This window comes from Schistocerca piceifrons, chromosome 6 (genome assembly GCF_021461385.2).
Source record: "Schistocerca piceifrons isolate TAMUIC-IGC-003096 chromosome 6, iqSchPice1.1, whole genome shotgun sequence".
Taxonomy (NCBI): domain Eukaryota; kingdom Metazoa; phylum Arthropoda; class Insecta; order Orthoptera; family Acrididae; genus Schistocerca; species Schistocerca piceifrons.
The window spans coordinates 29,505,322-29,519,756 of NC_060143.1; the positions used below are offsets into that span (position 1 = coordinate 29,505,322).

Consider the following 14,435-nt stretch of genomic DNA (forward strand, 5'->3'; position numbering starts at 1 on the left):
AAAGAATATAAAAAGATTTTCTTTTATGTGTTCAATATTGGTATTTTCGATTTGTACAAAATGGTTCGAATGGCTCTGAGCACTATGGGACTTAACATCCGTGGTCATGAGTCCCCTAGAACTTAGAACTACTTAAACCTAACTAACCTAAGGACATCACACACATCCATGCCCGAGGCAGGATTCGAACCTGCGACCGTAGCAGTCACGCGGTTCCGGGCTGAACGCCTAGAACCGCTAGACCATTGCGGTCGGCGATTTGTATATTTTGTGCAGATATTGGTATTTTCAATTCATATATTCGTGCAACAAAACAAATAATGGGGGTAAGAACAGATTTACATTGATTATAGGTTTGAAATAGCCACATCATTACTGGAGAATATACCAGATTATACAGGACAGGGATGAGTACTGTACAGAGATTTACAAAAGAGACTGCATGTGAAACACTGGGCCCATTTTCCTAAGCACAATGACCCAACTGCATCAAATCGAGGCCATCAGGACTCTGTAAAGTTTGCATGAAAAATAAAAATTGTAGTGAAACAGCTTGGGTGTAAAGAAATGTAAAGTTCACTTAAATTATTATATTGTATTGATTGATAATACACAAGGTTGTAATTTTTACATAATTAAACCAGTTAGATCTTCCACATGTACTTACACTGCTTAAGTCGTGCGCAGTTGGTACAATGTCAGACTGATTTGCGGAACCATGGAGTGGCTCAAAGGCCAGGTGATCACGTTTAGATTTTGGATCCAGGCTGTTGGAACTTAAATTGTACGTTATGGGATTAACTAAATGTATTAAAATTCAGGGTACCATTTGATTAATACACTGTATGCTGTCATGGTGCATTCTCTGTTGTTTTCATGTAAGATTGCCGTGTTTGAAATTTACCTAATTTACTCAGATTCATAATCAGAGGCTTAATTAGATAATGAAGGGCATCTTCAGGTTTAGAAAAATTATAGGAACAAAAGTATAATGCCAGGGCTGGAAATCTAACTACAATGTCAGATCTGGAAATCTAACAAGCATAATGGCATGAATGGGAAAAGTAACTTAGGGTGTGGCCAAACTTAATTACATATATCTTTAAAATTAACGCAATAGATAAAAAAAAATCCACTCATCAAGCAGTGGCGGGAGAAAACACATACAGTAGATTAGGAATGAGCAAGCTTTTGGAGCCACTGGCTCCTCCTTCTGACAGAAGGGTTGAAGGAGAGGGAAGAGGGATGCAGGAAAAGGTGTGGTGAGTTTAAGGCAATGGGGGGAATTCAGAAAAGTTGCCTAGAACTCCAAGTCAAACTTACTGGACAGGGTGAGAAGGAAAGACTGTTTGCTGGGAGCTGCACTGGATGAGATTTGAAAGCCTTAGAGTGAAGGGGTGATAAGTAAGACAGAGATTATGGACAAAACATTGTGCAAGAATAAATAAGAGTGGAGAGCTAAATGCGTTATACATGGCAGAGGTGGTGGATGGGGAAAATAGACAAAGCAGGAAATAAAATATATAGAAAACTAAAATGGAGTGAAGAAATGAATAGTTACTAAAAATAAATGGTGAGACTGAAGAAATTAAGGTAAAATAAGGCCAGGTAGGTGGCGTGAACAAAGTACATGTTCCAGTGCCAGTCCCCACCTGCAGAGTTCTGATAAAATGGTGTCCATGAAAAGAATCCAGTAGGCACATGTGCTGAAACAGGCACCTAGATCATGACTGTCACATTGTAGGGCATGGTCTGCAACAGGATACTGTGTGTTGCCAGTATACACCCTCTGTGCACATTCATCCAAACTGATCAGTATTTACATAACAGCTGGCATGTGGCATATGTTGTTTAACGGGTGGCTCTACTTTGATAGTATATGCTGTGTCAATTATATAACTGGGATGGGTGGCGGTAGGAGGGTGCTTAGGGCCAGTCTTGTAGTGGGGATGGTCACATGGTCAGAGAAATGGGTGCAGAAGGAGCATAGGTTCTGACCAGGATATTGCGGGGATTTTGAGGGAGGGGCGAGGGGGGGGGGGGTTGGGTTGGTAAAGATGCTGGACAGAGTGGACTTCATTTCAGGGCATGATTTTAGAAAGTCTTAACCTTGTCAAAGTAGCCGATCAATACATTCAAGACAAGACAACACTATATTACAAGCGGTATACTCCTAATTTTTTTTTGAGGGATAAGCTATATCAGGATTGGATATGATGGTCTGGGAAATGTGCTTTTGAGCTAGGCTAGTGGGGTAATTACATTCGTTCAAGGCTGAGGTGAGAATGGTGGTGTATTGCTGTAAAGAACCTGCATCAGAAAAAATACGTATGCCTTGAACACTTGTGGGAGGGAACATTTGATGTGAAACAGTTGGAAACTGCCAAAATGTAAGTGCTGTTGTTTGTTGGTAGGTTTAATGTTAACGGACATGTGTAGCTGAGCCTCATTGAGGATGAGGTTAACATCAAGTAAAGTGGAATGGGATTTGGAATAGGACCATGTGAAATTTAATTTGGAGACTGTATTTAGAGACTCCAAAAATTTTGTGGTATCAGCCTCACCTTGAATCCATGTGACGAAGATGTCACCAATGTTTCTAAACCAAACCACTGGATTATGGATTCCAGGAAATCTCCCTCCAAGTGACCCATGAGAAGGTTGCCATAGGAAGCAGCCATCCTTATTCCTATGGCTATGCCCATGGTCTTTTTGTATGTCTGCCCTTCAAAGATGAAGTAGTTGTTGGTAAGTATAAAGTTGATTAATGGAAGCAGAAATGATATTATATGTTTGGTATCAGGTGGTACTGAGTGAGGTTATGTTCAGCAGCAGACTCACCATGTACATGGGGGATGTTGGTATAGAAGGAGGTGGCATCAATAGTGACACACAGGGTGTGTGATGGGAACGGAATGGGCACAGATTTCAGACAATCTAATAAGTGGTTGGCATCTTTTATGTTGTTTGTACTATATGTTGCAGGGGTTGATTAACTAAGGCAGGTACATATTCAGTGGGAGCTTTGAAGCCAGCAACTATGAGATGGCCAGGGTGGTTGGATTTGTGGATCTTAAACACAGATCCAACAAAAACAATCAAAATCAAACAACTATCAAATTACCCATAAAAATCAGGAACTTAGGAAAGCTGATTCTGTCAAATTCCTTGGGATATTTCCAGAAAACATTTTTCCCTGGTCTTATCACACACAGTGTTGTCCCACTCATGTAACATGGGCACTAGAAAAGTTGTTTACCACAGCTATTTTGAATCAATTGTAACATATGCAGTACTGTTTTGGAGGAAGGCAAGTAATTTAAATAGGATATTATTACTTTAGAAAACTATTATTAGAAATGTGTGTAACATTAAGCCCAGCGATTCATGCCAGCCTGTATTCCCAGACCTAATATTTTAAGTATTCTGTGTACTTAAATTTATGAACTTTTTATATTTACATGTACCAATCCAGAATTATTTATGGAAAAACATTTTCAGTGTATGTGTGACAGAAGAACCAAAGATAATTTCATGTTGTCATTTCATAGATTAAAACTCTACTCTCAGACTCCTCAATACATATCTGTTAAAATTTATGGTAAATTAAAGATAAAAATCACACTATTCTTGTGCAAAAACGTTATTCATTCATGAAATTTTTAAATCCTGATACATAATTATTCGTAGAGTAATGTAATAAACTTATAACGATGTTTTGTAATGTAATTGAATAGATAAAAAATGTACTCTACATGAGGAAGGGTTGAAAGGGAAGGAAGAGGGGTGAAGGAGAAGGAACTTGAGAGGTTTAGGAAAAGGTGTAGAGTTTGGAAAAGTCACCCAGAACCACTGGTCAGGGGAGTCTTACCGGACGGGATGAGAAGGAAAGACTGATTGTTGGGGACTGCACCAGATGAGATTTGAAAACCCGAGAGCTTAAATGTGGAAGACAGGGTAATATGCAACCCAGAGATTACTGATAAAACACTGAGCATGGGTTAATAAGAGTGAAAAGCTAACCGGATTGTATGTAACAGAGGTGGAAGGGAGACAGTGAAAAATAGATAGGGCAGAAAGTGAAAGATGTAGAAAACTAAAATAGAGTGAAGAAAGGAGTAGTTACTGTGAATAAATGCTGAGTCAGGTGAAATTAATGTAAATTAAGGCCAGGTGGGTGGCGAAAACCAAGAACATGTTATAGCGCATGTTCCCACCTGCGGAGTTCTGAGAACTGGTTTCTGGGGAAGAATGCAGATGGCATGTTTGGCGAAACAGGCACTGACGTCACAACCGTCATGTTGTAGAGCATGCTCTGCAACAGGATAATGTGTGTTGCCAGCACACACCCTCTGCCTACCCATCCATCCTAATTGATAACTTGGTGGTAGTCGTGCCAATGTAAAAGGCCGAACAGTGTTTACATAACAGCTGGTATATGACGTGTTGTTACACAGGTGGCTCTCCCTTTGATAGTATATGTTTTGGCAGTTACAGAGCTGGTGTATGTTGTGGTAGGGGAGGGTGCATAGGGCAAGTCTTGCAGTGAGGATGCCCACAGAGGCAGAAGTCATAGGGTAGGGAGATGGGTGCAGAAGAAGCATAGAAACTGTCAAGGATATTTCAGAAACTGGGAGGGTGATGAAAAGATATTGTAGGTGTGGCAGGCAAAACTTGAGACAGAATGGCTCTCATTTTAGGGCATGATTTTAGGAAGTCATAGCCTTGTCAAAGTAGGTGATTAATGCATTCAAGACTGGGATAATAGTGACAAGAGGTGTACTCCTAAGATGTTTTTTGGAGAGACTTTAAGAGTCTGCATCCAAACAAATACATTTGCCTTGAATGTCAAGGCTGCATGGGAGGGAATGTTTGACATGGAAAGGGTGACAGCTGTCAAAATGTAAGTACTGTTGTTTGTTTGTAGTCTTAATGTGAACAGAAGTGTGTAGCTGACCTTTGGTGAGGGTGAGATCAGTATTAAGGAAAGTCACATGAGATTCAGAATAAGACTCTTGAAATTTATTTGGGAGGGGGTATTTAGAGATGAAACAGATTAGCCTCACTATGAGTCCTTATGGCAAAGATGTAATCAATGTGTCTAAACCATATCAGGGGCTGAATGCTTATGGATCCCAGGAAAACCCAGTCCAAGTGGCCCATGGGAAGGTTGGCATAGGAAGGAAACATCTTGGTTGCCATGACTGTACCCCTGATCTGTTTCTATGTCTGCCCCTCAGAGTGAAGTAGTTGTTGGTGAGTATAAAGTTGATGAAGGTGGGCAATCATTTTTTGTCATGTGGACCACTTTTCTGGCAAGAGATTCTCACCCACTCTTTACCTCTTGTTAACCATTGTCTATTCTCATGATTTTTGTACGAATGTTTCTGATTTTTCCAATTTTTTTCTTGCTTTTCTTCCATTTTTCTACCTTTTTCCGCCCTCTGCTTCTCTTTTTTATCACTCCCACTATTTCTATCATTCCAGTCTCTCCTCTCTTGCCATGATGACTCGCATCACATACGATATCCGTTCTTTTTGGAAACGTGCTTTTGCACTACGAAAGCTAAGGTGCCACATTCTGCTTCTTGAAACCTGCTTGTTCCTTGGAGTTACTCCCAAAGGCCTAACACTGAAAGTCCCTGTTTCTGGGTGTAATCCTACTCTACATCAGGCTCTTTCATAGTTTCAAATACAGCAATCTCTTGCACTTACCTGTTTAATCTGTGTCCTATATGCCTCATCTGCCAATGTCCACTCCACCAGACTTCTCACATTCTACAAAATCCTGCATTTATCTACCCCTCATATTTCCTTGGTTGCATCATTCACCAAGCCAACTTCAGATTGCAACAACATGCCAGACTTCACCTCAGAAAGCTATCCTACCTTCTCCTAAACTACCTCAACTGTTTTGTTTCCCTTCCTGTCATTTTGCAGCTGCAAATATCACTTTGCAACCCAGTCCCAAAACCTTTCCAACAACAAGCACGACATTGAACCTTGCCTTGAACAGTTCTGACCATGATTCCAACTAGATCCACTACCACTACTTCAAAATCATCCCTTACAAGCCTTCCAAGAATTCCTCACATCCAGTATTGCTTCACAACCCTTCCTCAGGCCCCTAAAACATGATGCTAACCTGTCTTTTGCAGAACTCCTCACCAAATGCCAGCTACACACTTCTGTCCACATTAAACCTACAAACGAACAACACTGCTAACATTTTGACAGTTGCCATTCTTTCCATGTCAAACGTTCCTTGCCATACAGCCTTGGCATTCAAGGCAAACTCATTTGTTTGGATGCAGCCCCTTTACAGCAGTACACCACCATTCTTACCTCAACAATCACTTGACATAATTACTACACCAGTCTAGTTCAAAAACAGATTTCCTGGGTCATCACATCCAATCCTGGCACTACTGATCTCTCCAAAAAAAGAACTTCGGTGTACACCACTTGTCACTCAGTATTATCCTGTCTTGAATGTATTAATCAGCCACTTTGACACGGCCATGACTTCCTGAAATCATGCCCCCTTGAGATCCATTCTGTCTGAGATTCTGCCCACCACACCTGGAATAGCTTTTTGTTGCCCTCCCAATCTCCGCAATATCCTTGTCAGACCCTATGCTCCTGCGCCCATCTTCCTATCCTATGGCTTCTGCCCCTGTGACTGTTCCCACTGCAAGACTTGCCCTATGCACCCTGGCAAAACGTGTACTATCAAAGGGAGAGCCACCTGTGAAATGACATGTTGTATACCAGCTGTTATGTAGACACTGTTTGGCCTTTTACATCAGTATAACTACCGCCACGTTATCAATTAGGATGGTTGGGGATAGGCATAGGGTGTGTACTGGCAGCACACAATATCCTATTGCAAAGCGTGCTCTACAACATGACATTCGTGACCTTGGTGCCTGTTCCACCACACACGCCATCTGGACTCTTCCCCCAGAACTCCACAGGTGGAAACTAGCCCTACAACATGTCCTTGGTTCTCACCACCCACCTGGCCTTACTTTACGTTACTTTTCTCTGTCTCATCATTTCTCCACAGTAGCTAGTCCTTTCTACACTCAATTTTATTTTTCTACATCTTTCTTTTTCTGCCATGTCTATTTTTTACTGTCTCCCCCCCATCTATGTTATGCACAAACCACTTAGCTTTTCAGTCATATTAACTTGTGCACAATGTTTTATCAGTAATCTCTGTGTTGCATATGACCCTGTCTTCCACATTTAAGCTCTCAGGTTTTCAAACCTTGTCTGGTGCAATCCCCAACAATCAATCCATCTTTCTCATCCCGTCCGATGAGACTCCCCTGAGCTGGGGTTCTGGTTGACTCTTCCAAACTCTACCCCTTTTCCTAAACTTTTTCAGTTCCTTTCCCTTCATTCCTCTTTCTTTACCCTCGAGTCTTCTGCTGGAAGAAGGAGCCACTGACTCTGAAAGCTTGCATAAGTAAAACCTGTTTACTTTTTTTTTTTTTTTTTTTTTTATATGTGTGTTCTCGTGCCACTTCTTGTTGAGCAGATCTTTTATCTATTCAGTTACATTATAATGATTGACTATTTTTGTTGTTATAATGACGTTCATAAGCTAATATTCATTTTAGGTTCTTTTGACACATTGTATGTATCTCAGTTGTGTTACGTATATTAATGAGTACCCTGTACATTAAATCAATGATTTGTGTATGTATGTAATGAGATAATGAAATTCTTTTTCTGATCCTGTAATTGATGATTCTTTATGATCAGAGTACAAATGCATTTGCAAAACTGCAAATATAATTCCCAGTAACATATTGTAACTGACAGGAAACGTTCGCAGCATTTAAAAATTTTAAAAACCCTTTATCAGTACCAAGCATGTTTACAGAGAGGAGAATGGGTACACTTGTGGGAAATTAGCGTAATGGGTACACTTTTGAGAAATTCTTCTTTCAAGTTATATGACTGGTGCCTAAATACTTGTCGGTTCCATTCCATTCCATCGAACAGTCTGTAAGATACGATAATCTCATTTGCTCACAAATATGGTTGTGTTGAGAGGGTGAATATAGCATTTGCATATTACATAATTATAAGCATTATTACATAAAATAATCACATAATTATTACATAATATATTACATAATTATAAGCATTTGTATATTACATAGCTATATTACACTGGAAAGAATACAGAGAAAGTGCTGCATTCAATATGTCAGAAAATATGGAGCACACAACAGAGCCCAGAAGACTGAAAACGATCAGTACTGGTCATGATTACAAAGAAGGGAATTTCTACATAATGCTCAGATAACCGAACAATTGCACTTATCTCACATGTTAGCAAAGTCATGCTGAAACTCTTACAAAATAGACTTCACCAGTATTTAGGGCAGGAACTACCAGCAGAAAAACTGGTTTTTGTAAAGGAAGAGCAACCACCGATCATAATGCCATCATTTGGTGGACTATGGAAAAGGCAAGAGAATTCCAGAAAGATGTGTATCTCTGCTTTATTGATTATGCCAAAGCCTTTGACTGTGTCAATCACAATAAATTGTTGGAAGTACTTAAAAATATGGGAGTACCAGATCACCTCATTCATCTCATATGGAGTTTATACTCTTACCAAGAAGCCATGGTGTGAACTATATATGGAACAACTAAATGGATCAAGTTGCAGAAAGGGGCACGGCAAGGCTGCATATTATCACTTTAATTATTCAGTATGTATGCAGAGCACTTTATGAGGAATGCTGGGCTAGATGAAGAAGAAACTGGAAAAAGAAGCTGGGATAAATACACTCCTGGAAATTGAAATAAGAACACCGTGAATTCATTGTCCCAGGAAGGGGAAACTTTATTGACACATTCCTGGGGTCAGATACATCACATGATCACAATGACAGAACCACAGGGACATAGACACAGGCAACAGAGCATGCACAATGTCGGCACTAGTACAGTGTATATCCACCTTTCGCAGCAATGCAGGCTGCTATTCTCCCATGGAGACGATCGTAGAGATGATGGATGTAGTCCTGTGGAACGGCTTGCCATGCCATTTCCACCTGGCGCCTCAGTTGGACCAGCGTTCGTGCTGGACGTGCAGACCGCGTGAGACGACGCTTCATCCAGTCCCAAACATGCTCAATGGGGGACAGATCCGGAGATCTTGCTGGCCAGGGTAGTTGACTTACACCTTCTAGAGCACGTTGGGTGGCACGGGATACATGCGGACGTGCATTGTCCTGTTGGAACAGCAAGTTCCCTTGCCGGTCTAGGAATGGTAGAACGATGGGTTCGATGGCGGTTTGGATGTACTGTGCACTATTCAGTGTCCCCTCGACGATCACCAGTGTTGTACGGCCAGTGTAGGAGATCGCTCCCCACACCATGATGCCGGGTGTTGGCCCTGTGTGCCTCGGTCGTATGCAGTCCTGATTGTGGCGCTCACCTGCACGGCGCCAAACACGCATACGACCATCATTGGCACCAAGGCAGAAGCGACTCTCATCGCTGAAGACGACACGTCTCCATTCGTCCCTCCATTCACGCCTGTCGCGACACCACTGGAGGCGGGCTGCACGATGTTGGGGCGTGAGCGGAAGACGGCCTAACGGTGTGCGGGACCGTAGCCCAGCTTCATGGAGACGGTTGCGAATGGTCCTCGCCGATACCCCAGGAGCAACAGTGTCCCTAATTTCCTGGGAAGTGGCGGTGCGGTCCCCTACGGCACTGCGTAGGATCCTACGGTCTTGGCGTGCATCCGTGCATCGCTGCGGTCCGGTCCCAGGTCGACGGGCACGTGCACCTTCCGCCGACCACTGGCGACAACATCGATGTACTGTGGAGACCTCACGCCCCACGTGTTGAGCAATTCGGCGGTACGTCCACCCGGCCTCCCGCATGCCCACTAAATGCCCTCGCTCAAAGTCCGTCAACTGCACATACGGTTCACGTCCACGCTGTCGCGGCATGCTACCAGTGTTAAAGACTGCGATGGAGCTCCGTATGCCACGGCAAACTGGCTGACACTGACGGCGGCGGTGCACAAATGCTGCGCAGCTAGCGCCATTCGACGGCCAACACCGCGGTTCCTGGTGTGTCCGCTGTGCCGTGCGTGTGATCATTGCTTGTACAGCCCTCTCGCAGTGTCCGGAGCAAGTATGGTGGGTCTGACACACCGGTGTCAATGTGTTCTTTTTTCCATTTCCAGGAGTGTATAAACAACCTTAGATATGCAGATGATACTATACTGTTGGCAGAAAGTGAAGAAGCATTAAAGACTCTCTTGCTGAAGGTCAAAGAAGAAAGTGAAAAAGCTGGTCTTTGGCTGAATGTTAAGAAAACAAAAATTACGGCAAGTACACCTAGCATGTCATGGCATATAGGAGGAGAAACAATGGAGGTAGTGTCTACGTTCAATTATCTCGGTTCCCAGATTTTTGCAGATGATTACTGGAACCATGAAATCGGGAGATGCTTATTACTTGGTAGAAAGGCAATGTCATACCTTGACAAGGTTTCAAAGAATAGAGATATAACTTTAACAACAAAGATACATATTGTAAGGGCTATGGTCTTCCCAGTTCTGATGGACCATTAAAAGGCAGAATGGTGAAGAATAGACTCCTTTGAATTATGGTGTTGGAGAAAACTTCTGAGAGTTCCATGGACTGCAAAGGGAATGAATAGGGCAATATTAGAGCAAATAAAATCAGGGTGCTCCCTGGAAGGTCTCAAACTAAAACAAAAGCAGCCGTACTATTGGGCACATCATGAGAAGACATGTTTCACTGAAGTATATAAAAAAAAAAAAAAATAAAAAAAAAAAAATAATAATAATAATAATAATTATGCTGCGAGAGACCTAAGGCACTAAAAGAAGAGGATGTCAGAAGATGAAATGGATAGATGTCGTCACGGAAGTAATGTGTTCTAACCTGGAAAGCCTGTGGGAGAAAATGCAGGATAGAAGAAATTTGCATGCTTTAGTCCATGGGGTCATGGAGAGTCACAACTGACTAAACAAATAGAGATAGAGAGAGATAACATCCCTAATTGTGATTCATTTGCCTGCATTCCATTTCTGTGATGCAGTTTCTGAGTACTTCTAGGTCTTCCTGCAGTATCAGGTTCAATTCTTGGTACCAATGGCCAGACACATGGGTTCTGATGTCATCCATGTTTCCTTTTGGTGATGATTTAAGTGGAGGAGAACCTCTCATGAGGTGGAAGCTTAGCTCTGCAAATTGTAGCATTTTCCCCAAGACTGATTGTTATTTGTTGGTTTGGAGATTGGTGGAAGGCTTAACCAGAGGCTCCACTGATTCTGTTATGATCTCACCCAGAGTATCTTATTTAGAATTGCAGGTTCCCAGTAGCAGAGTACATGCTGTTGGTACACAAGGGTTTTTTTCTATCAGAAAATTTCTTCTTGGAGCCAATAAGAGTTAAGCATAGTGCACCACATAGCAAGGATTGGATTACATGTAATTGCATGTCAGAAAAAAAAGGGAAATAGTCTCATGTATTAATGTTAATAACAGTCATAGTAATACTTAGAAACTAGAAATAAATAGCAATGGAAACTTAAATCCCAAATTAAATTTGTCATATTATGATAGGCTGGCACTAATGGTTGTGGCGTGCTTTTATTTCTATGAAGAACATGATAATGTCTAGTGAAATAAATACGTACTAAGGAAATAAAATAATTTTGGTAAAGTTAAATATCAAAGGTGGGGCAAAATGGTACTCATTTATTTCTAACATCCACCCACATTGGGTACCAAAGTAGTAGAATCATTTCATAGAATGATTGTCAATGTTCTGTGTGCCATCTCTTGTCATGCCACTGTGATAGGAAGGATTTTCAATCTGTTAGCTCTAGATTGAGAGAACACACCGTTTTTAAACTATTGTCAATTACAGTAAGGCTGCTAAGCGACTCTGAAGATATATAAGTATAAAGTAATGCATGTAAATAGATGAAAAGATTTGATACTTTTTGAGTTCACAGTTAACATCAGTTGCTGGAACCAGTCACAACAATTAAATATTTAATATATTAAAAAAAGATGCTGTGACTTACCAAACGGGAAAGAGCTGGTAGATAGAAACAACAAAAAACACACAAACACACACACAAATATCAAGCTTTTGCAACCCACGGTTGCTTCATCAGGAAAGAGGGAAGGAGAGGGAAAGACGAAAGGATGTGAGTTTTAAGGGAGAGGGTAAGGAGTCATTACAATCCCGGGAGCAGAAAGACTTACCTTAGGGGGAAAAAGGGACAGGTATACGCTCGCACACACACACATATCCATCCGCACATATACATTGGAATGACTCCTTACCCTCTCCCTTAAAACCCACATACTTTCGTCTTTCCCTCTCCTTCCCTCTTTCCTGATGAAGCAACCATGGGTTGCGAAAGCTTGATATTTGTGTGTGTGTTTGTGTGTTTTTTATTGTGTGCTTTCCCATTTGGTAAGTCACAGCATCTTTTTTAATATATTTTCCCCATGTGGAATGTTTCTTTCTATTATATTCAACTAAATATTCAGTATGCTTTCAATTTGCCCACAAAGCAAGTTACAATGGTCTCCCATGACCAGTTCATGAGTGCTGTTTACTGATCAGGGACTTTTATAAAAACAATTAATGGCAGAGATAGAAAATATTTAAACAGGAGTTGCACACTTAATTATGGATGTCTTTAGAGCATTACACAAATAACCAAGTACTTAAGGCTAAATTTGCCATCAGACTCAAAAAATTAGATTGAAGAGTGTGAAAGTGCATTAACTGAATAGTAATGTAATGCCTCTCATTTCAGGTTCAGAAATCAAGTAAAAGAGCTTGAAGTTATCTTAGAAAATTTAGTAATCAAAGTTTTTGAAACCATCAAGAATGTTGAGGAAGGTATTGAGGCATTGCAAGGATTTTACCATTATTACAAACGACCAGCCCTCAAACAGTTATTTGAAAAGAAGACAGCAGAGGTAACTCATTTGCATTTATCTAAAATGCACAAATTAATGTAACAAGAAACACAGAATGTTAGTAGTTTTTTAAATTTAACAAATAGTTTAAAAGTTGAATTCTGAAGTACTGATACGAGTAGAATTCTGTGTTTGTATTATCAGTCATTAGATGAAGATCTTGTTTCTTTCCCACAGTTTTTAATTCTGGCATCTTATTGTGTTTTAATATATTTTACTGGAAACTATAATTAAGTGCTAAAACATTGATATCATTATATCCTTTTCACCATGTTCACTTTAGTTTTAATTTCCCCTCCCTCTTTCCCTAAGTAGAAATAGTTTGTTTGATTTTAATTTCAATCCCATTATTTTCAGCGATCAGATACTGTATTCATATTGTCCTGTGATAAAAAGAATAACTGTATCATGTCAAGCTTAAGAAGTATAACTTGCAGTGAACTGAGAGGCTCAAGTGTAAGAGCTTCATGATTAATAAAGTTTCAGAAGTGAATGCTTTGATATTTGTCCTGCAGAACATAAGTCTTATCATGTGACTGCTTCTAGCAATAAACTAATTATCTATTGCTTAAATGGTGGGGTACAGTCATTTTGAAAGCGTTAGTTCTGGACAGAATAACATAGGCAGTATTACCAGTTGGTGTATGGAATGCTAGCTCCTTTTATATGTTTGTAAATACAAGTAAATGTCCATAAACTAGACAAAGAATCTAATATTGTATGCTTATAACATTGATGGTGCAATTCTGAAGCCTTTATGTTGTTTGCATAATTGGGATACTACCAGGGTTGGTTTAATCTTTTCTTGGCCCATAGCACTGATAAACAGCAAGATGTGTATTCAGAAATAGGTAGTCATATTTTTTATGTTTTATTTAGTTCCATATAAAATGTGAACATATAATTCAATTGTATTTCTTTAATTTAAGCACTAACTTGCCTTTTATAAACAAGAACTGTCTCATCACAAAATTAAAACAAAAGTTTTGAACCACTACCTGATTGAGCTATCCATACACATTGAGCTGACCTTGGATTTGATGCCACTCCACTACATGCCGAAACTGGCACAAGGTTGGACATAATGTCATAACTGAATAGGGTATTTGATTTAATGTAAGTTAAAATTCTGCATGTTTTTGCCTAATGGTTCTGGTTCTTTAAATAATGTATTCAGAAAATATGACCAAACTCCCTAATATGACCAAACAGTGTCATTATCCTCTATCAAGGCTTTCCTTTTGGATGGAGCTTGGCTATTGAGATATGGTACATTTTTCCCATGCCAAAAATTCCTTGAATTCCTTGACCACAAATTAGGGATTGTTATCTGCAATAGCTATGTTGGCTTAACCACTTACCCAAAATAGTGCTTATGTAGGCAATTAATAATGGTTTTGTTACTGCTCTCTTAGT

The 14,435-nt window shown here is 40.3% G+C and overlaps 1 protein-coding gene across 1 annotated transcript in view; it reads left to right on the forward strand.

Annotated features, from left to right (window-relative positions):
- The window catches only part of LOC124802831 (dynein axonemal heavy chain 2), a 1,031,222-nt gene that overhangs the window by 153,815 nt on the left and 862,972 nt on the right, over nt 1–14,435 (forward strand). Inside the window, 1 exon segment of the mRNA XM_047263843.1 lies at nt 12,854–13,019. Coding sequence (XP_047119799.1) covers nt 12,854–13,019 — 166 coding nt within the window.